Raw genomic sequence first — 26,546 nt, 5'->3', positions numbered from 1 at the left:
TTGTTAATTTCATTAAGGTCGGATTATGAACTTATAGCAAGTAAATGTTATATTTTTTGGATTGATTTCTGAATTTTTTTATGTAATGGTTTAAGGTTTACAATATATATATATATATATATATATATATATATATATATATATATATATATATCAGTGAGAAAAAAATTGAGCTAAATCCCATTTGGGTTTGGTTGGTAATGCAAAAACAGTTGTGGAGACTATGAATAAAGAGATTAAAGATGGTCCTTTTTGTTTGGCCAGGAACCACCCTTGAGTGGAAGCTATATGGAAGAAGTCTAAGGATAATGCGGTGAAAATGGAGGCTTAGATTGCTAAGGATGTTCTGCCATTCAATTTCTTGACGCCAACGAGGATCATAAGAATGCAATTCTTGGAATCGAAAGCCGGCTCCAGTAATGGTGTCCAAAGGTGCAAATACCATGGATGTAGGTAAGGCTGTGTTGGATCAGACAGAGCACAGGACTAGGTTGGATGCAGGGACTTGGGGAACCATAGGGGTTGGCCTCGGTTATTGCATTGCGGCTGCAGTGGCTTGTCCCCATTGACTTGTTGTTGCAGTTGAAGGGGATTTTGGATTCGAATTTAGTGCCATTGAAGTTAAGGTAGATACGGCTGAATCCATGCTTATGTTTATCTATTTAATTGCCCTTCCATTGTGTTACGTGGATTGATGCCCTTATCTTTAGTTATATTTTTATCATCATATAATGGAATGGTTCTTATTTTAGTCTATACATAAAATTTTTACTGCTATTGTTTTGAACTAGGATCTTCCATAAACTCTTTTATGTTTCTTTGTCCATAGCTAGTAGTTATGTGATAGAGAGGATTACATAAGCTGGTGTAATTACTATGCGCCAACCTAAAATCCCAGATTCTGGACTGTTGCCTTATATGTCTTATCTTTTGTCGATACTTGACAAAATATGTATTGCCTTATGTGTTATCTTTTTTTCAATCCATACATTTAGTTCAGTAACAGTTACCTATGGTAGTCATTGTTTTCAACAATGGAGGGGTATATGGTGGTGACCGGAGAATCTCCGAAGAGATGAATGGACCTCACAAAGATAATCATGTTCCGACTTTCTTTGTTTTGAAAGCAGGCTACTATGCTTTGATTGAAGCTTTTGGTGGAAAAGACTATCTTAGTGGGACACCTGAAGAACTCAAGTCTGCTCTTTATTGTTGATCCCTATGCTGGTTTTGGGAGGCTGTAACACAAGAACTGGTTTTTAGATTATTTGTATAACACTGAAATTAGGTTTTCTATAGTTTTCGTTTTTAGATTTCAAATTTCAATTACACAAGTTACTTAGCCTTGTGATTTTTTATGGTGTACCATGATATGATAAAGATACAAATTATATTCCATGAATTCACATAAATGTAAAATGTTACATGATCATAATAAATATTTGAATGATGAAAACTGAATTTTATACTATTATTTTTGTTTCATTTTATTCATTTTTTTTGTATGTTCTTAAGATAAGGCAATTTGAAAGTAAAAAAAAAAAAAGAAGGTATTTTTGGTATAATTTGTATATAAATAAGCAAAAAAAAAATGATAGTAACAAAATAAAAAGGATTATAGAAATATCTTTTATATTCTAGAATCATTGAATATGGATTATAGGAATATATTTAATTGAATATTTATAGTTTCATCGAATTTTTAATTAGGTCTCTATACTTTTTTTTTTCAATTGGGTCTCTAAAAGTATATAAGTAATTTCACAATTTACTAACATTTTTTTGATATTTAACGTTAACTAGGACTAAATTAAAAAAAATTAATATATAAAGATCTAATTAAAAAATATAAAAATTTAATTAAAAATTTAATAAAACTATAGAGACATGCAGAATAATTAAACTTTTTTTTTTCTCGCAACTCAATAGAGAGTGCATGATGCTCTCGAATTCTTTCTGACAGCAAGAGCAAAGGAAGACGTCAATGAAAATATATTATATAAAATATATTAGATTTAACTAATTTGATTCATATTTGTTATATAAAATATATTAAATTTAATATGAGATATAATAATTAAAGAAAAAAAAAGACAAATAGATCATGATTTTTTTAACTCTACATAAATTAGCCTGAGTAAATAAAAATGTAAAATATTTTTTATTTTTTAAAATATGAAATAATTAATTTTTTTGTCTAAAATATATAAAAATAAATAAATTATTTGAAATTTAAATATTTATATTTTAAAAGATAAAAGATATTTTATATTTTTAATTGCACAATACTAAATAAATATTATTATTTTTAGTCTGTACTTGACCAACAATAATTTATACCTATATTTAGTTATTTACATACGTTTTACATATATGAAATATATAATTTGTATCTATATTTTTTAAAATTTTGCATACATAAATTTACATAATTTATATCTATATTTTTGAAAATTTATATATATAAATTAATAAACTTTATTTATTAAAAATAATTTAATATTTATACTGATTAAATAATAACAAAAAATACTAAAATTTAATTGTTCCAAGGAGTTTTTCATTTTAATTAGTGAAAAACTTATTTATTTTTTTCTAAGATAATTACTTTTATTTTTGGAATAAGGTTGGTCCAAAATCGGACATCACACATAATAATGGCCCACATGAAAAAGTTCCACCAATCAATTAAACAACTATGTAATTAAAGTAATGAAAGAAATTGGTAAGGTCATCTTCAATAAAGAAAAATAGAGAGGCAACGGGCCATGCACTCTTTCATGAGCTTTCGAGCAGCGTGAACAACTTCTACCGGCAGCTTCTGTTTACTTTAAAAAATTTGCTCATTTTTGGATTTTCAAATCTGCCATGCTAAGTTAGCTATAAGTTTCTTTATCTCCTTCAATTGTCTTTGTCCTTTGTTCTGATTTTGCAATTCTTTCTACCATCGCCAAGACTCATCAGTAATTGCTGGGGGATAAATACCCAATAGCCTCCAAGCTTCTGCTGAATCTGGAGAGATCCACAAACAATGTGAAATCGATTCCTCTACTGAGTAACACTGTGGGCATCGGGTTAACTTGGGGGATTCGAGTGTGGAGCTTTAATTTGACTAGTAATCCATTATGCATTAACTTTCATAAGAAATTTTTTACTTTAGGTTGGCTTTTAAGACTCCATATTCCTGACTATATGGATGTTTTTTTTTTGCACTAGATAGAAAAAAAATTTCACTGGAGGATGATAAACTTGAAATGCAATTTTATAACCAGATGAGACTGAATAATTTCCTTTATTCTCCTTTAGCCAGGTAATGTAGTCTTCTCCTTCTACAATTTCTATGCTAATAATTACCTCTGCTTTTGCTGCATTGAAATATTCTTTTATTTTTTGTTTAATTCCATTGTCTATTTGGTAGCATTAGTTCTGCAAACTATTTTGGAGTGTATTCTGTATTTGCATTAGTTATAGGTGTTATGGCAGTAAATTTTTTGACTCATGAGTCCTGTGTAATACTTATCATGCTGCCTCGTCCTATTCTCTAGAGAATGTCTTTTTCCAGAATTTTTTGATCCTCCAACACGCTCTTCCAACCCCATGAGAGGTTGGTTTCTGTCTTATCCCGTAAAAAACTAGAAAATCTATAGTATTTATTTTTATAAATCTTAGAAATTAGGGAATTAGGTCTAGTCAATAGTCTCCACGCTTGCTTAGCTAATATATCAAGGTTGAAGGCTTTAAGATATTTGAAGTTCAATTCTCCTTATTCTTTTGGCTCACAGGTAATTCTCCAACTTATCCACTGCATCCTCCTTTCGCTTTCCTTTTGTCCCTACTAGAATTGCAGAATTACTCTCTGAATTTCTTCGAGCAGCATTTCTGGTAGCTTGAAACAGTTTAAGGTGTAAAGTGGTACAATAGTTGCAACACTTTTATTAACACCTCCCTGCCACTTGATAAAAGTAAAGCCTTTTTCAGTGTTAAAACTTTTGTGTAACCTTATCCTTTATGCAATTAAATGTTGCCTTTTTACACTTTTGGATGACTGATGGGAGTTCTAAATATTTGTCTTGATTGCCAATATGAGGAACTTGGAGTATGTTAGCTAGGAAATCTCGCGTATGCACTAGTGTATTTCTGCTAAAGAACACTGATGATTTATCCAAGATGACCTTCTGATCACTAATCTCCTCATAATTCTGTAAAATCTGAATTAGTCTCCGACAATCCTCTTTTGTAGCCTTACTAAACAGTATTGAGTCATCTGCAAAAAATAAGTGATTGATTTTGGGACATCGGTGATTAAGTCTCAATCCAAAAAATTTCTGTCCCTGTTCTCCTCTGTGGAGCAGATGGAAAGTCCTTCTACACAAAATAGAAAAAGGTAGGGAGAGAAAGGGTCGCCTTGCCGCACTACCCCTCTACATGGTTTAAAAAAACGATGAGGTTGACCATTCACAGTAACAAAATAAGAAACTGTCGTCACACACTCCTTAATCAATTCCACCTATTTATTACAAAATTCTAACTTTCTCATCATAGACCATATGAAAGATCTTCAAAGCGAAATCATGACTCCCATATTTCTTGTTCTTTAGAAAATGCATGAGTTCATATGCAATTAATACGTCATCACTAATTAGTCTTCCTTTAACAAAAGTATTTTGTGTATCATTGATAAATCTATTCATAACAAACTGCAACCTATACACTAAGATTTTGAATATAATTTTATAAAACACACTACTAAGTTATAGGTTTAATCTGCTTCATATTCCTAGCATTTGAAATTTTAGGAATTAAGCAAATATTTGTATGATTAAAAGTTTTAAGTAGTTTACCTCCAAACCACCTACCAACCCAATTGGGTGCACTAAGAACATAGAATTATATCCGACTCTCCACAGCACATCCTCCACAATCGAGGAATTGTTCTTTGTCTCGCATAAGAACAAAATTTCAGGGGAATGAAATTTAAAAATCCCTTTGATGCTGTGGAACTGTCGCGCTTTATGTCTCTTGCGGTGCCAAATTATGGGCGGCATCCTCTCACTTTTCAGACAAATGTTATTTTTTCGAATATGGTTTTTTATTTTGTAATCTTTCACCAACGTCTTCAGATTGTCGCTTAACCCTCGAAATTGATTTGAAAGAATATTTTCTCCTTGCTAAATATTTCATATTCTTCTTCCTACCTCCCTTATTACCTACAGATTCTTGCCATACTCCAATAGAAAATACATAATCTAAACAGCGTTTTTGTATTTGTTCAGCTCTATTTTCATCCACTTTCTCTTTGTCTCCCAGAATATGTTGATCCTCCAATGTATCTCCATTTTTTTTCACTGTACTATTACCATTCTTTCTGCTCTATACTTCATCTTCTTCCTCCCGCACCTGTGAATTATTATCCTGGATGGATAGATTGGTAAAACCTTTGATTATACACACCGGTGTTGGTTTGTTCGATCTCGCTCTCCCTTCTCCAGCCTTGTTCTTCAATTTGGATGTGGATGTTCTTTTTGGTTTTCAATTCTCCTCCCAAGTTGTTCAGCTCGTAGCCAAGGTCTTCACTATTCCTGCTGTTGACTTTCTTTCACCGAGTCCTCCAAATATTGGCTGCAAGCTCTAATTTCACGCCCTACACAGCCACAGTAGTGGTAAAAGTTCCCGATTCTTTCATACTTAATCTGAATCTCTATGACTTTGTTATTTTTTCCTGCAACTTTTAAAACCTTTCTCAAAAGTAAAATCTTTCTCAAAGGCTTAGTTATGTCCATCAGTATTTGAATTTTGAGAATTGTTTCTTCTTTCTCCCTCATAGTGAACACATAAGCATCTATGACCTTTTCCATCGCCTCTCCCACCTTTCTCCTTAAACGTGCCGTTTTGCATTGTTCAAGTAGTCCCCACATCTGCACCTATATGAGAACCAAAGTAAATTCTTTTTCCATTAATCTCAATCTCTATTGACCACCTCCGTAAGTTTAAAATGTAATTTTTAAACAGCCACAAGTGCCCCTTTCTCTATTCGAACTAGGTCAATTTTCTTTTCAAAGAAAAATTGGAATAGATTTCTTCCATGGTCCATCACTTTAAAGCCCTCTGGTTGTCTCCATATAGCATATAGCGCCGCTTCAAGAGTTCTAGCACTGAATTATCTGTCATGAGTATGCCCACCAAGCTCTTTATGCATTTTTCCATTCTTTTCTTAATATCTTCATCCTCAAAGTGAAAAATATAATCCTCCTCATTATCATGCACGAATTTGCCGTGATGTGATCCTGATTAACAGTCAAAGCTACCATGGTTATTTTTAGGCGCTCTACGAACAAAACTTATAAAATTAGGATTTTTTTTGCAAACCCTAGCAGAGCAAGAAAATAACCCTAACAGCAGGGCAGTTTTTTTCTGAAGAGTTAAAAGGGTTTTAAAAACTTATTTATTTTCAAATTAGAAACTCAAAGGATTTATTTTTCATTTTCTCGTAATTAAATTATAGAGTATTTAACTATTTTGGTCCTCAAATAATTTCGAACTAGACACTTTAGTCCCCAACTAAAATTAATTACTCAATTGCTCCCTAACAATTAATTCCGTTAGTCACTTAGGTCTTTGGTTCCGTCAACTCTAACGGAAGACAAAATGATTCCTGATAACTCTAACAGGGGACAAAATGATCTATGACAACTCTAATAAGGGACAAAATAATCCCTTACCCCTTTGTTCGAAAACGACACTGTTCTTCCCTAATTCATACTCTCCTTCTTCACCTTTACAGTCTTCTTTTCCATCTTTTCATTCCTCCTCTTCAGCTCCAAGATCAAGCCATGGTGTAACTGCCACATGTATCGCACCTACCTCAACATGTCATGGACCACACACTTCCTAAATTCCTGTGACTGGTACACCCACCTCCTCCGCACTTCACCCACCAGAAGCATCCACTTCCACGTCCTCAATAACAATATCACCTTTAATTCCGACAACGTCCACCACATCCTCAAGACCAAGTTCCAAAACTACCTCAAGAGCACGTTTTTCTCCACTTCCTGGCAAGAAATATAAATTGTTGGACATTAGGACATCATGAGAAGATTTTTGTTCCACATCATATGCAAATTCTCATTTGAAATAGACCCCGAGTGCTTCATTCCTTCTTTTCCAGAGTCCAAGTTGGCAGACAGTTTCGATCTCGCATCCAAGCTATCAGTACAACGAGCATGTCGTCGTTGCCGCTCATATAGAAACTGAAACGATTACTGAACATTGGTTCGAAGAAGTTGAAGAAAGCGATTGGAGTGGTGGACAATGTGATGATGGAGATGATAGGACAAAAGAAGAGGGAGATCCGACGACGACGACGAGTCTTAACAAATCAGATTTGCTATCTAGATTCAGGGATCTATCGAAGACGACAAGTACTTGAAAGACATAGTCATTAGTTTCTTGAGTGTGAATTGGTTGAGAACAAGTTGAGGATTTATCTTCTTATAAACATTGAAGTTGCAGAGTGTGCATTGTCTAGCTTGAAGTTACAATATTAGACTGTTAGTGTTATGCGAGATATGATAGAAATTAGGAGAGAACAATGTCTTTTTTGACCAGAGGAGGTTAGAGACTATTTTGTCCTCTATTAGAGTTGTCAGGGACTATTTTATCTTCTGTTAAAATTAACAGAGCAAAAGACCTAAGTGACTGACAGAGTTAATTATAAGGGAAAATTATTGTAAAGGATCGCTAAGAAGATTTAATTATTAAAAAGGACATTTAATATTAAAATTATTAAAAAGGACCAAATCTTCTTATAATATTTAAGAAGAAGAACCAAATCTTTTTATAAAGAGACAAATATATCTTTAATTATTTTTTATTTATTTTTTATAATTTTCCCTTAAATAATAAAAATTACTAAAATAATAATAAAAAATAAAATTTTAATAACAGTTTTACTAAATATTATTTTCTAAAATTGGTCATCTAAAATTTTAAATTAATAATTATTCTTCAGATACTTACATAATAATACTTATTTCGTGTTATGTATTATAGTAAATTGAGTTTATGAACTGATTCAATTTATCATGTATTTTCTATAATAATAAATTAAATTGGATTGATTAGATTTATTAAAGAATTTAGTGCAGATATAATTTTTCACTTGTTTTAATAAATTGAAATGACCTAATTCGATTTATTTAGATATTTTATCTTATTAATAATTAAATTTATCTAATTTGATTTATATAGATATATTTAAAACAAATGTGTAATCAAATAATTTTATGTAGGACATCTGTATAATTTTAATCTCTATTTATTAACATAAATTACCTTTGAATTTATATCATGTTTTATTATTATAATTCAATGGCTAAATTAACATGAATGCTTTTTTTTTCCAAAGACAGAAGACTCGAATCTGCGACCTCTTAATTGAATATGGGGAGACCTCTTAAAAAAAATTAACATAAATGCTATACCCCAAAGAAAATATAAAATGCAGGGTCTCTAAAAATTATAATCTATGTTGATAAATTTTATTTTTCTTAAAATTTTAATAATTTTTATTTATTTTTTTAATTTTGTGATCTTTACCCAACAAGAAAAATAAAGCTAAAAAATCAGAAAAGTAAAAAAATACATAAATAAATAATAAAAATTACTAAAATTTTAGAAAAAAATTGTTAATATAAAAATTATAAAAAATAAATAAAAAATAATTAAAAATATATTTGTCTCTTTATAAAAAGATTTGGTTCTTTTTCTTAAATATTATAAAAAGATTTGGCCCTTCTTAATAATTTCAATATCAAAGGTCCTTTTTAATAATTAAATCTTCCTAACGATCCTTTACAATAATTTTTCCTAATTATAAAGAACCAATCGAGTAATTAATTTTAGTTAAAAAATAAAAGTCTGGCTCGAAATTCTTTTGAGGTACAAAATGCGTTAACACTCTAAATTATATTTGAGTCTTTTATTTACAATGCGGTTCTGTAGTAGTCTGTATTATCTCCATTGACGAAGAAGCTCGAAAAACCAAAATGGAGGAGCAGAGGAGGGTTGCGCAAGTGGAAGCGGCGAAGCAGAGGTGCAGCTCCGTCATCGGCGCCATTCAGCAGCTGTCACGTGGCTCCACCAACATCACCGATTCATGCAGGCGAACACTCCTCAAATCCGCACGTGCCGAGCTCTCTTTCCTCTCTCGTCCCTTTCCCTCTTCCACACCCCTCAGGTAATATTTGATTCATTCATGGTTTGATTTTCACTGGTCAATATTCACATGGATCCTCAACGTTATGTTCATACTACAATTAATTAGAAAAGAAATTGTTTTTTTCTTCTTTTTAGTACATAACAGTTTACTTTGTGTGGATGTGGGAACATAGGGTGAAGAATTATTGAGGTTTTGAAAACTTAAAAAGTGTTTGGATCATGTTTTTATTTTTTTGGTATAAGTGGTCTTCATGAGAGTAAGTATCTGTTGTTGTATGCTTGATTGCTTCATACTTTTCTGAGTGTTTGTATGTGACAACAGTGTCAACGTTGGGCACCTTGAGGCAGTTGTATATATTCTTCAGCAGCCTTTTATAACCGGAGTTTCTCGAGTTTGCAAATCGATCCCACTCGTACCTTCAGCTAGAAGTAATGAGCATTGTTGTTCCTCTCTGAAAGACATTCATGTTGATATAGTGTGTACCCTCAATAGGAAGCCAGTTTGGATTATAGTATCTGATAGAAATCCAAAGTACATTTCTTGGAACAGATGTCATAGAAGTAAAGGATTAAAATTACGCGTTGAACAAGTCCTTGCTGCTGCCCGGTCGACCTTATCTTTAAGACCTTCTTCGGTTATTCTTTTCTTTGCCAATGGGCTTGACAACCATGTTCGCAAGAAACTTTGGGATAATTTTGCGGCATCTGAAATTGGCTTGCAGTTTTCGGTTTTCAGTTCTGTTGCATTGGAAGAAACGGAAGGTGACTGGATAAATGTTATTGCAAGATCATATAAAGATGCATGTGTCCTTGAAATCGACCCTGCTGTTGACAAAGAAGTTGGTTCAAATACAAGTTGTAATGGCCATGGTTCTAGTGCTGACTCTTCTCAACTTGAGCTTTCAGTAGCAAAAGCTGAAACTCAGGTGCATCTTTTAGAAGAAAATGCCAAAAAACTAGGACTTTCAGTACAGGAAGCTGAAATTCGATCAGAACCTTCAAAAGAGAATGCTGATACAAACTTAGGGGATACATTCTGTTCAATTGTTATGGGAATGAAACAAAACTCCTTTAACAACAGAAATTCTGAATCGACTGAACCTGAAAACCTTTCATGTGAAGGTAATCTAGTAAATTTTGATACAACAGCTCTAATAGCTTTTGTATCGGGGATTAGTAATGGTGGTACAAAGAAGCTGTTGGCCACTCCAGAATCTGAACTGAGGCAGCGGTTCAAGGGAAACTATGACTTTGTGCTTGGCCAAGTGAGTTATTGAGATTTCTGCTACATGCTTCTTGTTATCTAATTATTGTTGACAGTATATGTATATAAGTAATTGGGGCAATGGGATTTTCATGTTCTTACTTTTTGCATGCTTGTGTCTATGCTCATTTTGATCCTTGCAGTTGACTCCACTTATTTGTAAGATGGCTTTATTGTTTTTCTTATAGAATGTGAACTTGATGAAATATGTGATGAGCAACCTTTATTTTGTTATGAAACAGAATCATTTAACTTCCAAGAATTTTGTATTCTGAAGGCTTCAATGGTCTAGTTTTGAAGTTACAGTAATATTTTGATTTTTATTTTAGCATTGGAGTGTTACTTGTTCCTTGATATTATTTTCATGTTGACATTTTGTCTGCATTATCTAAATCCCAGGTAACTGTGTCCTACTTTTAAGATCCTATCCCTATATATTTTGGGGGGAGTTTAGATGTACCCCTGAATTACCTTATTTGCCAGTTGTGTTATTTTCAATATTGCTGCCTTGAAATGTTGTAAGGCCTTTGTTAATTCCTCTTTGGCTTAACTAAATATATCATCCCGTGCTTTTATATATTTCATTAAATTCATTGTATTGGCTAACTTTTTATTCATTTTTTTCTTCCAATGGGTAGTTCTCTAAAGAAAGGTTATACAGTGGAATAGTTCATGGTGTTAAAAAACGTGCATTTTATATAGCTTCAGAAACTATTCTGGCTTTTATTGGCATCAAGTGAATTGGCTAAATCATTGCCCAATTTTGTTGCCAGGTAATGTCCGAACTTGAAAGTCCAATCCATGTACAATTTGGTAAAATCTTATATGGGAAGACAGGAATAATTTGTGAGAGTGTTAATACGGAATTTAAGGAGTTGGTATTGATGTGTGGAGGGCCCAATGAGAAACTCAGAGCTGAGAAGCTAATAAATTGCCTCAGGTCAGTTTAATGAGCTATAGTATCTTCATCTCACCCAGTTTACCTATATATGGAAAAGAAAAAAATTGCAATGGAAAATTATTGTTTTTAGTATGTATCAGTTTTCTAATCATGGATTCACCATCTGTTTTACGAAATTATTAGGCGTGTTTGAACATACTTATGCAGTTGCACTTTTAAGGGACTTTTTTCCTAACCTTTTATTTGTTGTGAAGTTCACTCTTGAAAGTTTCTTTATTGATTATCTTTTTATTTTATTTTTTAAATTGATAATCCTTAAAATAATATTTGCAATAACAAACTGGAGGATCACCACAGGGTTGTTCCTGATACACCTTCAGAACGCATGATGAGCCTCCCAACCACAAGGAAGCTGGCATTGAAAAACAAAATTGTCTTTGGCACTGGTGATCATTGGCATGCTCCCACTTTAACTGCAAATATGGCATTTGTCAGAGCAGTTTCACAAACAGGGATGTCACTTTATACTATTGAGCACAGACCAAGGGCCTTAACTGGTGACTAGTTTCATGAATTCTTGACAAGTTTTGAGGCATTCATTCTCACATAGAAAACCAGGTAACAGTGTTATCTTGTCAATGACACATTAAATGGGCAAGAGGAAAGAAACTTATGAAATTATCCTTTTTCTAAATCTATTCCATTCCATTATCAAATTGTTCTTTTGAAACCAATTTCTGGTGAAGGGTACTTTTCAATTTCAATTGGTTCAATGTAGAATGATGAGACTTCGGTAATTGGCATCTGCTTGCAAGATGTTTATAACAAATACATAAGCATTGAGATAATAAAAACAGAGATACTTGAGCTCAAGTAACTATAACTACACTTTAATTTGTAAACTAAATTTTTAGCTTACCGCTATCTATACATAGTTTTACACTTTCCTTAAATGAGTATTACACAGAAAGAATAGCTTATCTGTAAATGTAAAAATAAATAATAATTAAAAACACAACTAATTTTTTAAAGAACTGTAATATAGCTATTTATTTTTATCATTATTAGTTTGGTAATAATAAAGCTATTTATTGTTCAGAGAAGTCTAAATCTTGGAACAACGTGAAATTTTGCAACTATAGGATAATATTCAGAGCATAATGCCAACTGAAAAGGAATTTTTCATTACCACTGATAAAAATTCAACCAATGCTTTCTTTCCTCAGTTCCAATCTCTCAAGCTTGATGTCTATTGGGGGGACTTCAATGGAATGTCTCCTGTCTGCTGTTGTAACCAGCAGTTGGATCTTCAAGGTGCTTGCAGACTGTACTTGTCCAGTGAAGGGCACATTAACCACTGTATTGTTCCGATGATCTTGGAAAAACTGTGGCATAGACCTTTCACATAGTCCAGTGTTTTTGTATCAATCTTGGTCCTTTCTCACTGTAAATATTTGTATCTGGGTTGTGTGCTTTGGACTTCACAACAAACTCTGCGTTGTCATGTGAAAAATTAGTTTAAGATTACTTATCCTGTGCTGTCAGTTCAGAAGTTGGGAAGATTTGACTGAAGATTAGGTAATGGATTCAACAAGGGGAAAGTGCACTTGCAAAAGCAACCTCTTTAAGTGTATTGGCATAGATTTTTAGTAATGGGGGATGATATGAACTCATACCGTGCCCCTTGGGAACTACCAGGGGAGCTGTTGGTGGTCATGGAATCAAGGTGCTTCCACCTCTACGCTGGGGATCCTATCTTTGATTATCTATCATAAATATCAAAAAGGGTGTTTTTGTAGTTTCATCTTTTTGTGATTACATTATTACAACCTTTAGCTGAGTTCAGTTCAACAATGGATGAAAATAATGTAATGTTGCTGGTCTATGTTGAGCTTCCTTATCTGACCCTGACTTATGAAAATACCGTTAGTGTTCTTTTTAAAGGAAACAACCTATATATACTTTTTGGTTGAAATACATATAGTTATAGTTCAGTCTCCCTAATTTTTATTGTGCAATGAGTTGCTGCCATTTTACATCCTTTTGGTGCCAATGCTAAGTGCCAAGTTATGTCATGCTAAAAGATTGACATGTAACTTTTTATAACCGCCAGATAAAGTTTCTATATTACTTGGAGGAAAGATAAAATATTTCATATTCCGAAGGGTATTCTAGAAATTAACTTTTTAAAGAATTGCAATTCAATTTGAAAAAAAAAATTAAAGAGAATAGCTCTTATATAGTTATATTAGTTCATTCTACAATGATTTGGATTTTGGACCGTTTTCCTTGAAAGAAAATACTAATAGAAATCCACAGGAATTATCTTGGCATGTGAATAACACAACGCAGACACTTTCCTTCCTTCATGAGATCAAAAGCATTGTTAATGTCATCAAATGGCAAATTGTGTGTTATGTAGTCATCAATTTGAATTTCCTGCATATTAAACATCATATTAGTACATATTTCTTGCTGAAATATCAAATTTAAAGTAGGTTGGAGTTTGGAACTTAAAAGTTGAGAGTGAGGCCTTGAAGTGAAGACTTGCATGTTCCACATGAAAATAAACATAGACAAAGCAATGATCAAACAAAATAATCAGGGTACTCTTGCTATTACCTTGTTCACATACTTCTCTACTAATAAAGGAAGATCAGATTTAGGTTTCCATCCTCCAAATAGAGATCCCTTGAGTGTTCTTCCCATTAAGAATAGTCCATAGTGAGCTGACATCTCAGGCTTCACCTTTGGCACACCAAGTGTTACTGTCAAACCCCATCCCTAGGAGAAAAAAGGGGGGGGGGGGGGGGGGGAATGCAGAATGAAATTCAAATCTATTAAATAAAAGCCTTTAAATTTCACAAGGAGAGTTTTGGCTATAATGAGTATTACATCACAACAGGACTGCAATGCAGTGGTTATCATGTCAGTGTCGCCTACACATTCGAAAGAAAAATCTGCTCCGCCATCAGTAATGCGCTTAATAACCTGAAAATTTTCAACATATAAACGATTGTTACAAATAAACTTGTTTCACAGACATGTAAGTCTTAACCTAGCAGCAGCTATTTGATATGATATATGACCATATATATATATATATATATATATATATATATATATATATATATATATATCTGAAAGGTTAAATTGGATATTTTCTGATGAGATAAACAACCACCTGAGCAATAGGTTCTTGGTAGGAACTCGGGTCAACAACTTCTGTAAATCCAAAAGCTTTTGCTGCGGCAACAACAACCACAATAACAAATAATGAACCAAGGATTGTGCTAGGTGAAAAAACAATATTCAGATCGATTTCAGGACTGATTTTGGCACCTTTTTCACACTTCTGTGGATTGTTATCCACGCCAATTATTCGAGATGCTCCCCTTAGTTTTGCACCTTGTGCAACCTAATTAAAGGAGAATTCATAAATTATCTTGTAGTTTGGAAATGATAATTAGTAATCAATTGAGAACTGAAAAGTTAAGACAGATAGAGTTGTTCCCTGCACTTACAGAAAGGCCAACAGTTCCGAGACCAAATATCACCACAGTTGATCCTTTTGTCACATTAGCAACATTCCATGCTGCGCCTAGACCTTCCATGAGTGACATAATCAATCAGAAACCAAGAATTTATCAATGGAATTAAGAGTTATGAATTTATGATACTCTACTCTGAGAGATTGCATTATTGGTTATTATGGCCCTGACTAGTAGAACAAAGAGAAGGAAAATAAGTTCAACATTTCTGTTATGGCCTACCAATTCATCCAATGCCACTTAAGCTAAAAATTTCTTCAATGCTATTAAACCTGCAACTCTATCATTTTCAATCTCTCAACTCTACTAGCTTTCGCATCTGACTTTAAATATTCGCAGTATATGCAAGTTGCTTGCATATATCATTCAGGAATTACTTTTGCTCTTTTTATGATTGAATAATGCCTCAACATTACCAAAAATCTTGTTCTAAGTGTTGGATCATTAATGAGTTCCAATTAGCTCAACTTTTAAGAAATAGGAAAAATTTTATCTATACTAGCCATTACCCCTTTCTTTCCTATAACAAAAGATTCAATTGAAACATTTACCTGCAGCAACTCCACAGCTCAGAAGGCACACTTTCTCAAGAGGTACATGTGGGCTAACTTTCACTGCACATCCGGAATGGACTACCGTATACTCGCTGAAACTTGAAACAGCACAATAATGATATACAGGCTTCCCTTTGACAGAGAAGCGGGTCTTCTGATCACTATGCATCAAACCTTTTCTCTCCAATCCCAAAACTTGACAAATGTTGCTTTTCCCGGACGTGCACGGCCTGCACGCCTTGCATTCTCCGATGAAGACTGTTAGCACATGGTCCCCCTCCTTGAATTCAGTCACACCTTCCCCCACACTTTCAACAATCCTGCAAAGCAAAACTATTAGAAATTCAATATCTACCTAGCAAGCAACACCTTTTGCACTAACTTATTAGTTCCTAAAGTTATATCCATAATGTTAGATATCTACCATCATAAAAAAGGAAAGATTTTTATGATATCCAAAGAAAAATAACCAAATCCAAGAATCAATTTTTGACTTCAATGCATCAATCCGTAAAGGGTAGTTAGTTATAGATTACCCTGATGCTTCATGACCAAATATGCGAGGAAATATAGCCTGCAAAAACCAGAATCTTGCATTAATGTTGAACCAAATGTAGAAGCTTTTCTTAGATTCATGAAAAAAGTGAATGTTACATACATGAGATTCCCAGGCTGCAAGGTCGCTGCGACAGAGAGAGGTGGAGACAACTTTAATACGAATCTCCATTGAATTTGGAGGGCTGACTTGAACTTCCTCCATCACCAATGGCTCTCCTGCTCCCCACGCCACTGCAGCTGTTCCACAATATAGTATCCAACACAAACATTATCATATCAACACTTAATTATATTCATGTTAATATGGAAAAAAAAAAAGAAAAAAAAGAATGGTAGATGAATTTTACCTTTGCAGGTTATCACTTGAGGGTTTGGTGATGATGATGACATGTTGCAGATTGAAGAACAAGAAGATGAAGAAGAAGGAGAAGAAGAAGAAGAAGTAAGCTCTGGTCAGATCAAAAGAGAAGGTTGGTAAGCTCTGGACATATTATTATTTTATTATTATTATTAGGATTTAATTTAGATCCAATTTAATACTATAAAATTTTTGCACGTAAGCTTTTATATAACTGAGATGATAATAGAAGAATGTTTAGTTTTATAATTAGTTCTAAAATAATTTATATAACTTTTAAAAGAAAAAATTATATCATAATAAATTCTATAATTTAATACAATGATATAGTAAATAAAAATTAATTCTGACAATATATATATATATATATATATATATATATATTTGGTTAAGTAAAATTTTTTATAAAATATTAAAAAGAAAATCAATTTTTTTCTATTTGATTTTATCAAATGAGTTAAATTTAAATAAAAAAATTAACAAATAAATACAAAAATAATATTTTAACAATTTAACACTTAAACAACAAAGTTTGACTCATACAAATTTTACTTCATTAAAAATATTTTTTATCATCGAATAAAATTCTACAATCATTTATATAAGTTAAAGAAAATAAAATTATAAAAAATTAAAATAAATTCAAGTATTTTTGTCACAATTCTTCTTAACATGGTTGAATATCAATTAACTTTTCAACTTATAATTTTATTTTAAAATTAAAAAATCTATTAAAAAATAATATATAGGTTATTGGACCTATATAAAATATATGAAAAAATATTTTAATAAGCAGAATTATTGAAAAATAATAGCATTATTTTTTCTTAGAAAATAATGTAATAATAATATATAGGTTATTGATTTAATTTATATTAATATCAATTAGAAGATAATGTTAATGGAGGCTATTAAATGAAGAGATAAATAAAAAGTTAAATTCAAAAATTTATAAAAATTATATTTAAAAAAAAAAACTTATGTGATAATATAATAATAGATGAGATGTCAATTTTTAATTATGGTAAAATTTGTGTATCAATTTTTATATAGATAAAATAAAACAGATAGATAGATAAATGTCCTAGTGACATTAGTTAAGAGATATGATGAAGTTGGAAAATTTTGTTTTTTCTAATACATTTAATATGTAAAAAAGTACCAAAAAATCTTTACTAAAATAGTCGAATAAAATTTACTCATAATTCAACTACTTTGACAGATGTTCTCTTTGTGACTAACTTTTAATTTTGCATTTCTATTGATAGATAATTAGAAAGTAAATATGTATCTAGCTTTAGGAGTTCTTTGATCAACACTGGACTTTACTTTGTTACATGTTAGAATTTAAGTAGCCTTTGATGATAGCCAAGCAAGAATTGGAGTTTTAGTTGTTCCATGAAGCATTACAATATTGTGTCTTCTTAACAGTGGTTGTGAATGAATTCACTGAAAATGGTTCACAGATGATAGTCCACTTTTATCTGTCAAAACAAAATTGTTAGGCTTCTCAAAATGAGCATGATATCAAAAAATAATATATGGAAGGAGAATATCTTTTACAATGAATTCTAGCATAGGAGGGTCACACTCTAGTAGAGTATAAACTATAAAGTAACATAGTTTCATTAATTCTGAAACTTTCATTTCTTCACAAGAACATAAAGAACAACTCGGTTGCTGCAATAATCAGGATGCCACAGATTTTGATCGACCCGACCAATTCTGAAATTGTTCATTGCAGCTTCTAGGAAGTACTCAAGAATGGCATCTGAAACCAGAAAAGAAAAAAAGATCTCAGAACTCATAATACTTGTGAACATTAGGGTCCAAAAATGAAGTTAAAAGGAACAAATCCTTCACCATTTCGAAGTTCGCCAGCCAAGAAGATAGTTGTATTAGGCCCGCAGAGCTGCCCTAGAGTCTCTAGCAGATCCTCGACGGCTCCCTCACTGTAAACAACATCGGATCCAAGCACTGAAAAGAAGAAATCAAATAAGCATTGAGTTGATAATCGATTGGTATATTAACTCAATCTTGAAACATCTTATGGCACTCTTTATCTTTATATTCTCCAGTGCCCTAATATACCAAAATGGATCTTTCTTAATCATGTCAAAAGCCATAAATCCCTAGCATTAGGCAAAATTATATTTGTATTATGAATTTGGTAACAATTGCCTATATTCATAAGACCATGGAGGCATGAGTTGTAGAGAAATTATTACATGATAATAATACCACAAAACAGTTATATTTGCAAATAAATGTGAGTAGTGATCGATGACAGTATTTTAACCAACAAAAATTTTAAGTATCGCATGAGACACAGAAAACAGATGTTGAACAATAAGGGATACTATAAGAAGGAGAAACGATGGAGATTGGGCGGCAACATAAACTGACTGCTACATCCCTACAAGTTTTCTAGTGCCAATAGTTGAATCTTTATTACCATAATCAGGCATGGGCTTAACAAGTTCTAGGTCAGCATCATCTCCCCATATGAGTTCAGTTGCTGTCACAGATCCGCGTAGACAAAATTGTTTCATGTTGGTTTCAATGTTCTTTCTAAGTAGCCTCAGCCTATCGGGAAGATCAGTAAGAATGACCTCACCACCCAAAAGAGCTGCAATGCAACTAAGGAATACAAAATAAGAACAGTGCATTATTATAAACTGAGTAAGAACAATCTGAAAAATTGATACTTCACTGGTTTCTAGACAAGAGTCAACACAAGAGATCATAGTTCTACTTTTGTAGTTCATAAATCTTCGTCAAACAGGTTACAAGCTAATTTAAATGAAAATAAGTGACAAACTATATCAATTCGGCACCAACAAATTGATAGTAAGAACGTAATTACCCGACCAAGCCACAACCAGATCCCAATTCAACAATCTTCTTGCCCTGTAGAACAAGCATCCCGGAATCAACAGAATGCTCTAGAAACTTCCCCAATACAACTCCACTGTCCCACATCACTGATCCAGTTACTCCAGGGGTGCCCTTAAAATCAAAAGTTTAAATAGGTATAACTGTGAGCTTAATTCAACAATAAACAACTCATGGTACATCAATTTCACTAACTAAATAAATTAGTAGCTTGAAAAGATAAAAGCTGTTTAACGAGGCTCCAAATTTATACACACTGAATCCCAAACCATGAAATATGAAGCAATCCACAAATTAAACTCATGCTATTTAATCTTATTTCTTGATCAATCTAAAAACTGATATTCCAACCTGGTACACAGTAACATAATAACATCTCAATATTGATTGGCTAGTAAATCAAACTATCTGTAAATCACATCATAATCATAGCATAGAAACGGGGATTATGCATGAAGAGTGAAGCCAGAACCATAGCTTACAACTAAATTATCAATGAATGAACATCACAATCCACAATAAATTATCAGCATCACAAGCTTCAAATTTTAACCGCCAATTATCACTAACAGAGCATCATACCAAATGAGTCATCACATTTGAGCCAAAAATACAAAAGGGTCATCAAGTTAGAATCACCAAATAAAATAAATTACAGGGAAGAACACCGAGAGAGATGATTAGGGGTACCAATGAAGAAGGAGACTGAAGAATGGAGAGAGAGTGTCCACAAGAGTCGATGGAGAGTTTCAATGAAGACTGAGAAACAAAGGAGTTGGGTTTGGAAAGAGTTGGTTGTTGGATTCCCCATAAAAGCATGATCTCTTCTGCAGCTGATTCCTCTCCATCAACCACCAACCTCACTTCGCCACCATAGGAACCCAACTTCGCCATTGTTGCATCCTCTCTTTCTTCTTCTTCATCTTTTACTTCTGCTGCTTCATTGCTGGCCATTGTGATTTGTTTGCGCTTTGCACGCACTGCATTTGTTTTCCACTTTACAGTTTCCAGTGTTCCACTTTTTTCCTTTTTTTGTTCATAGTTTTGGGTCATTGAGAAAAGCCCTTTCTTAATTATTATAAAAAATAAAAACCAGTTAGATGTACAAAAAAAATTTAAAAAGCCTATTGGATCCAAGGAGAAGGAACAATGGCAAATTGACACATTTCTAGAGTCTAGACCAAGTCAAAATAATAACTGTATAATATCCAAAAAGAAAAATAATATATATATAGGATAAGTATGTATTTTCCAGAGGATCTGTGTCCCAAAAAAAAATAAAAAAATAAAAAGATAAGGATGTATTTTTGAAAAATAAAAATTAATGGATCTATCCAGAGTTCCAAACTATTGCCGGAATGAAAAACTATGTACAGAAATGTATTTTGATCATTTTTTTTTTGGGATTTAACAGACACGTGTTATAGTTGTCAAGTAAAATTTTTTTATAAAAATATATAAAGTTTAATTTTCAATATATTTATTATAGGTTTATTAAAATAAAAATTTATAAATTTATAAATAATCTTAATATACAGTATTAAGATGCGCAACAGCTAAACTCATTTTTTCCTTTATATAACAAAAAAAGCCATAAATTAATAAAGAATAAAATAATAAATAAATTCTTAAAAATTTATTTAAATTAATTTCTATAATTATTTTTTTAAAATTAAATTTTTAAAAATTTATTTGTCAGTCTACTCTTAATTAAATAAATCCAAGCATGATAATGATTCATGATACACGCTAAAAAGAAGTGATGGGCACTTTGGACAGTTAGTGTGGGGAAGGAAAAAATGTGTCCCAGCATATTCATTGTTTATTCTTGGTCAACTGGTGTGGAGTGTGGACAAAAGTTTGATCTATCTGCTTTGTTGTTTCTTTTATGTTCCAAGTTTGCAACTATATTTCATAATTAATTTCGGCAGTCAATATTGACCATTGAAACTTACTTACCAAACAATAAAATCCACTTTTCATTTTTCAAAAACCATGGCCTCAGACCAAGTCAAGCCTCATCAACAACCCTCCAAATATGTCACTCTTAGAGTCTTAGTTTGTTGCTAATTCTAAATTACAATTTGGTAAATTTCACATTCTATTATCTTATGAAGTATGAACTAGAATTGTAACTAAAACTAACATACTTGTAAGTCCACTTCTAAAATTATACTTATAACAATTTAAATTATATTTTTACATAAACATCCAATCGTGTGTATAGGTATATCATCAAAATTCTATTATAAAGTATCAACAACATCCAACCTTGTTTCACTTTTTGAATCCTTAAGAAGAGGAACAACATCATAATGGCCTAACTTACTGTCTCCTCCATAATCAAATTGATCTCTGCAGAGTTGCAACATTTGCAGCACCTCCTTCATGGAAGGCCTAGTAGAAGCCAATGTTGAAGTACACATCACCCCAAGTTTGAAAACTGTGCACATTTCATCCAAGTAGCTTGGTTCCATGACATCTTTGTCTAGAAGCTCTTCTATGTTGCTTCCTATCTGAATGTGGCGCCACGCCCACTCGGCCAGAGACAAGTGTTGGTCTCCATCATTCGCCTCTTTGCCAGTTGTCAGCTCCAACAGAACAACACCAAAGCTAAACACATCAATCTTTTCAGTGATCCTTCTTGTTTGAGTATATTCTGCAATTTCAATCATAAAGAAACACATATATACATTAAGAAACTTAGGCCAGTGCAAAAATATAAGGCACATAGAATTTAACCAAGCAATGTACTTGTTATAACAAACTAGAAGTGCAGATTATGATTACTTGCTCTTCAAGCAACACATTTCTCTTGTGTTCTGAACTAGAATATTGGGATTTCACTCACCAGGAGCAATGTAGCCAAATGATCCAATCACAGTTGACATGGTGTTCAATTGACCAGGCTTGAGCAACATCCTAGCCAGACCAAAATCTGCAACTTTTGCATTGAATTGAGCATCCAAGAGAATGTTGCTTGTTTTCACATCTCTATGAACAATAGGTTGTGAGCAATCATGGTGCATGTAGCTCAAACCTTGTGCAACTCCTATTGCTATTTGCAACCTCTTTGGCCAATCAAGAAAAACATGATGCACTGCTGCTGAACTTGAGAAATTGGAGGCCTTATTATACTTCTTGTGCAGCCACTTATCTAGGCTACTATTTTCCATATACTCGTAAACAAGGAGCATAGATTCCTCATTTGAAATGCAGCACAACAACCTCACAATGTTAGTATGGCGAATATTGCTCAGCGCATTAACTTCAGCGCGAAACGAGCTCTTGAGCTTCTGATCTAACTTCCTGTCATTCCAAATCTTTTTCACAGCAACATAGCCGAAATCATCGACAGGGCAACGATAAATTGCACCATATCCACCACTGCCAATAATATTCTGCTCAGTTAATGAGGAGAGAATGTCTGATTCTGTGAAATTCAGCCTTTGAAATGAAATTAGCTTCCATGAGTTATCAAATTCTTGCTTTCTTTTTCTGTAAAGCCTCATAATCAAGAGTGTTGCCAACAAAGCCATTAAGAAGGCTGCTACAACAAGACTTGTAATCAAAGAAACAGACCAAGATGAACCCTTGCCTGATCTTTGTGGAGTAGAATTACACAATGCAAGGTTCAGTTCCGGGGTATCAGAACAAAGGCCAGGATTGTCCAAAAAGCTGGTGTCAAATGCAGAATTTTCAAATTCATATGGAACCTTTCCTGTCAAATGATTGGAAGAAAGATTGAGATTGGTGAGTCTTGGAAGCTGAGAAGGAACTTGGCCAGTGAATTGATTTTCTGAAAGGTCAAGCTGGCTAAGCACCGGCAGCCGGCCGAGTGCATCTGGTATTTGTCCAGAGAGCTTGTTCTGTCTCAAATTCAGAGTCACTAGATTCTCCCAATGGATTATGTCCGAAGGAAGCGGCCCAGTGAGCTGGTTCTGATCAAGCAATAGGGTTGTTAACTTTGGAAGAGAAGTTAGCTCTTGTGGAATGCTTCCATTCAAGTTGTTCTTACTTGCATCAAACACTACCACATTACTCCAAGAAGACACAGTAGCTGGAATTCTACCAGAAAGTTGATTGAAACTTATCTCGAGCCGCAAAATGCTAGAGGACAGCATCTCAGGAAGCTCACCAGTGAAATTGTTATGGCTCACCATGAAATTTGACAAATTCAAAGATGTCCAAAGACCACTAGGAATGTTACCAGAAAACTTATTGTTGTAAATTTTCAGATCAAGTAGGCTATTACAATTTCCTAGTGATTTTGGCAACTCACCACTAAGATTATTGTCATACACAGTTAAATTAAGTAACCTGCCATTGTAACATAAATTCTCTGGTAAATTTCCACTAAGAATATTAGATGAAACCAGAAAGGTTTCAAGCCTCGAGTAGCGGCCGAATTTGGATGGAAGAGTACCTGACAAATTGTTGGAGAACATACGAAAATCCACCATAGCTGGAAGACTACCAAAGGCTTCTGGAATCTCCCCTGACAACTTATTAAGTGACAAGTTCAACCAAGTAATGTTCTTAAGCTTTCCAAGAACTTCTGGAATTTTCCCTGTGAGGTTATTCTGTGCAAGATCAAGATCAACCAAATTCAATGCTTCAACAACTTTAGGTATCTCTCCGGAGAGATTGTTCTGGAAAAGGTACAATATGGTCAGATTCTTCAGCAGGAACAAGCCACTGGGAACTCCACCAGTTAAACCATTCTGTGACATATCCAAATTCTCCAAATCCACCATTTCTCCAATGTTCTCTGGAATTTCACCAACCAAGTTTGTAGCATACACATGAAAGAGTTTCAATTTGGTCAATTTGGTAAAGTTTGATGGCAATTTCCAACTTGGGAACATGGTGTTGTAAGACAAATCCAAGTACTCAAGATTGGACAAGTTTCCAATCTCAGCAGGAACGGTTCCATTGAATAAACAATAATGAAGCTTAAGCTCTCTCAGTTCCTTTAACCTTCCAATACTAGAAGGAATATCACCAGTGAAATTGGTAGAACCAAGATTAAGGTACCTCAATTCAGATAAATAACTGTGCATATCATCAGGAATGTTGCCAACAAAATTGTTCATTGAAAGATCAAGGTATTGAAGCTTTGAACAATTGTATAGTGATGTTGGGAACTCACCAGGGATGAAGTTGAAGCTGAAGTCAATAAAAGTGAGGTTCTTGAGTTCACAAATGAAGGTTGGTATGGCTTGTGTGATGTTGGAATTGGAGAGAGTGAGTGAAATGACAGAATTGCCATTGGTGGTGCAGTTTATTTCAGGCCAAGAACAGTGGTTGTTATTGGAAGTTGATGATTGCTGTGTCCAGTGGCTTAAAAATGGTGGGTTTCGAAGGTACTGTTTTATCTTCATAAGAACTGCATGTTCTTCATTATAGAGCTGATGAGACTGAGAGTTTGCAACATGACTCATCATAATGATGATGATGAAGAAGAACAAAGTCAGAGTATGAGAGTACCATGAAGGTTTTGAGATTTTCATTTTGGAATGTTTTTTTTTTCCCTGGTTTTGTGTGAAATATTGAATATGTCTTACATTTGCAAGGAAGAAACGAAGAAAGAAGATGAAGAACATATGAATGCTGTTGACAACTTTATCGTTTGCTTTGCTTCCAAAATTGGACTTTTATATATTTATTATATACACGATCAATTTTAATATGCCTATTATTGTAGTGAATATATATTGAATTTTAGTATATCTGTCATTACAATAGTTACTGTGATTATGTAAATATTATTAAAATTATAATTATAATTTCTTATATTTTATTAATATTTTTTAAATATTGTTAAATAATTAAAAAATATTATTTTAATTTTAGTAATATTTTTAAAATATTATAACTATCGTAGCCACCGCAATACAAACATACCAAAATGGAAGAATATAGATAGATAATGGGAATATTAAATAATATGAACAGTGAATCTATCGGATGTTCAATTCGCAGATGATTATGTTCAATTCTCTAGGTGTACAGATGATTATCCTAATATTAAGATTTATGAAGTAATGTCATTAATGTAAGATGAAATATTTTTTTACTTTATTAGGTCAATTCTAAAACTTATTATTCATGTTATTTACAAATATTATTATCTATCTAATAAAACTCCACTAAAATATATTTATGAAGATACCGTTTGGATGTGTTTTATTGGGGAATTTTTTTTAAGTATTTATTAAAAATTATTTTTATATAATTTTAAAGTGTGTGGATATAACTTTAAGAAGGTATTTTTATTTTAAAATCAAGTAAAAAATTTCTTTTAAGCAGTAGGTTTTCTTGAAGTATATAGTATTTGATAATTTTGGTTTGATAATTAATCTTAGCATAATTTAAATATATATTTGTCTTTTTAAATTTACTTTAGCCATTTGTAAAATTTAAAATACTTTATTTTGATCCTTATTAATAATTTTTAATTTTTAATTTTCTTCATTAAAAATTTATGTATGTGTCATTTTGTTACATCAGGTTAATAAATCATAGGAAGCCAACAAATTAAAAGTTAAAAACATTAAAAACCAAAACCATAAAAAATATTACAAGAAAATAAATATGCATTTTACAAAGAGTAAAACTTATTTAGACTTTAAAATTTTAGTTATTTAAGTTAAGGATAACAATTTAGCTATACATTTAAGTGTTATTGGCAACCAAGTCTAATCAAATTGACTCAAACTCAACAAAAACTATCTTTATCACACCAAGTGTATATTACACGCACGTTTTAATAATGCAACTTCCTTCTCCTCCTCCTCCTCTTCCTTCTTTTTCTCTTTTGTTATCATCATCACCAACAACACTAATATTTTGTTAACATCTTTATTAGTTCTATTTTTTTTAGTGCCATCATTAAATAATTTCAGTTTATTTTTAGTTTATTTTAATTCATTTGTGAATCAATTTTGGTCCATTTGTGTGTTAATTGGAGTTCACCTGATGCTATTGATAAGTATCTCAACTTTAAAAATCCAAGGCGACATCCCAAGTTTGCATTCCCACCTTCAAGCTCTCCCAAATCGGACTCACTTTATTATAAAGTCAGAGGCAATGTTCTACAGATTCTGGTGCTTCATTACATCTGGGCAAAGATCCGCTGTTAAGCGTCTTCGGTAACGAAAGCTAGCAATGGGAATGACCCCATGCAAGATGAGCCAAATCAACCCCTTGACCTTCTTAGGTATTCCTAAACGCCAAAGCCACA

The 26,546-nt window shown here is 32.7% G+C and overlaps 5 protein-coding genes across 7 annotated transcripts; 2 read left to right on the top strand and 3 right to left on the bottom strand.

The window, feature by feature from the left end:
- The first annotated feature begins 419 nt into the window (after nucleotides 1–419).
- LOC112803705 (2-hydroxyacyl-CoA lyase-like) lies at nucleotides 420–1,216 on the top strand. Its single transcript, XM_072196015.1, has 2 exons — nucleotides 420–558; nucleotides 1,020–1,216. The coding sequence occupies exons 1-2, from the start codon at nucleotides 420–422 to the stop codon at nucleotides 1,214–1,216; spliced, it is 336 nt and encodes a 111-aa protein (XP_072052116.1).
- A 7,602-nt stretch (nucleotides 1,217–8,818) lies between these two features.
- LOC112801807 (uncharacterized) lies at nucleotides 8,819–13,388 on the top strand. Its single transcript, XM_025844740.3, has 5 exons — nucleotides 8,819–9,238; nucleotides 9,542–10,484; nucleotides 11,257–11,423; nucleotides 11,742–12,002; nucleotides 12,611–13,388. Exons 1-4 carry the CDS (start codon nucleotides 9,048–9,050, stop codon nucleotides 11,947–11,949), a joined length of 1,509 nt encoding a protein of 502 aa, XP_025700525.1. The 5' UTR covers nucleotides 8,819–9,047; the 3' UTR covers nucleotides 11,950–12,002; nucleotides 12,611–13,388.
- A 201-nt stretch (nucleotides 13,389–13,589) lies between these two features.
- On the bottom strand, nucleotides 13,590–17,871 carry LOC112801808 (alcohol dehydrogenase-like 6). 2 transcript variants are annotated; one of them, XM_025844743.3, is made up of 11 exons: nucleotides 17,735–17,871; nucleotides 16,395–16,496; nucleotides 16,148–16,284; nucleotides 16,026–16,063; nucleotides 15,487–15,809; nucleotides 14,909–14,991; nucleotides 14,727–14,802; nucleotides 14,569–14,630; nucleotides 14,280–14,375; nucleotides 14,007–14,168; nucleotides 13,590–13,823 (listed from the first exon to the last, which is right to left on the bottom strand). In XM_025844743.3, exons 2-11 carry the CDS (start codon nucleotides 16,435–16,437, stop codon nucleotides 13,707–13,709), a joined length of 1,137 nt encoding a protein of 378 aa, XP_025700528.1. In that variant the 5' UTR covers nucleotides 16,438–16,496; nucleotides 17,735–17,871; the 3' UTR covers nucleotides 13,590–13,706. The 2 variants fall into 2 exon arrangements, with proteins under 2 accessions (XP_025700528.1, XP_072093518.1); XM_072237417.1 differs by having other exon boundaries at nucleotides 17,816–17,834.
- LOC112801809 (uncharacterized) lies at nucleotides 17,793–20,657 on the bottom strand. 2 transcript variants are annotated; one of them, XR_011882233.1, is made up of 6 exons: nucleotides 19,991–20,655; nucleotides 19,272–19,414; nucleotides 18,861–19,045; nucleotides 18,269–18,382; nucleotides 17,969–18,176; nucleotides 17,793–17,889 (listed from the first exon to the last, which is right to left on the bottom strand). XR_011882233.1 is itself a non-coding variant. In XM_025844745.3 (5 exons), the coding sequence occupies exons 1-5, from the start codon at nucleotides 20,351–20,353 to the stop codon at nucleotides 18,049–18,051; spliced, it is 933 nt and encodes a 310-aa protein (XP_025700530.1). In that variant the 5' UTR covers nucleotides 20,354–20,657; the 3' UTR covers nucleotides 17,907–18,048. The 2 variants fall into 2 exon arrangements, 1 of the variants encoding a protein (XP_025700530.1); XM_025844745.3 differs by lacking the exon at nucleotides 17,793–17,889 and having other exon boundaries at nucleotides 17,907–18,176; nucleotides 19,991–20,657.
- Nucleotides 20,658–21,255: 598 nt separating this feature from the next.
- On the bottom strand, nucleotides 21,256–24,976 carry LOC112801804 (uncharacterized). The gene is made up of 2 exons (XM_025844737.3): nucleotides 22,152–24,976; nucleotides 21,256–21,959 (listed from the first exon to the last, which is right to left on the bottom strand). The coding sequence occupies exons 1-2, from the start codon at nucleotides 24,904–24,906 to the stop codon at nucleotides 21,547–21,549; spliced, it is 3,168 nt and encodes a 1,055-aa protein (XP_025700522.1). The 5' UTR covers nucleotides 24,907–24,976; the 3' UTR covers nucleotides 21,256–21,546.
- Nucleotides 24,977–26,546: the final 1,570 nt, after the last annotated feature.

The sequence above is a fragment of the Arachis hypogaea genome, chromosome 5 (assembly GCF_003086295.3).
Source record: "Arachis hypogaea cultivar Tifrunner chromosome 5, arahy.Tifrunner.gnm2.J5K5, whole genome shotgun sequence".
Classification (NCBI taxonomy): Eukaryota; Viridiplantae; Streptophyta; class Magnoliopsida; order Fabales; family Fabaceae; genus Arachis; species Arachis hypogaea.
The sequence above is the reverse complement of the archived record's forward strand: the minus strand, read 5'-3'. Positions and strand labels throughout refer to the sequence as shown.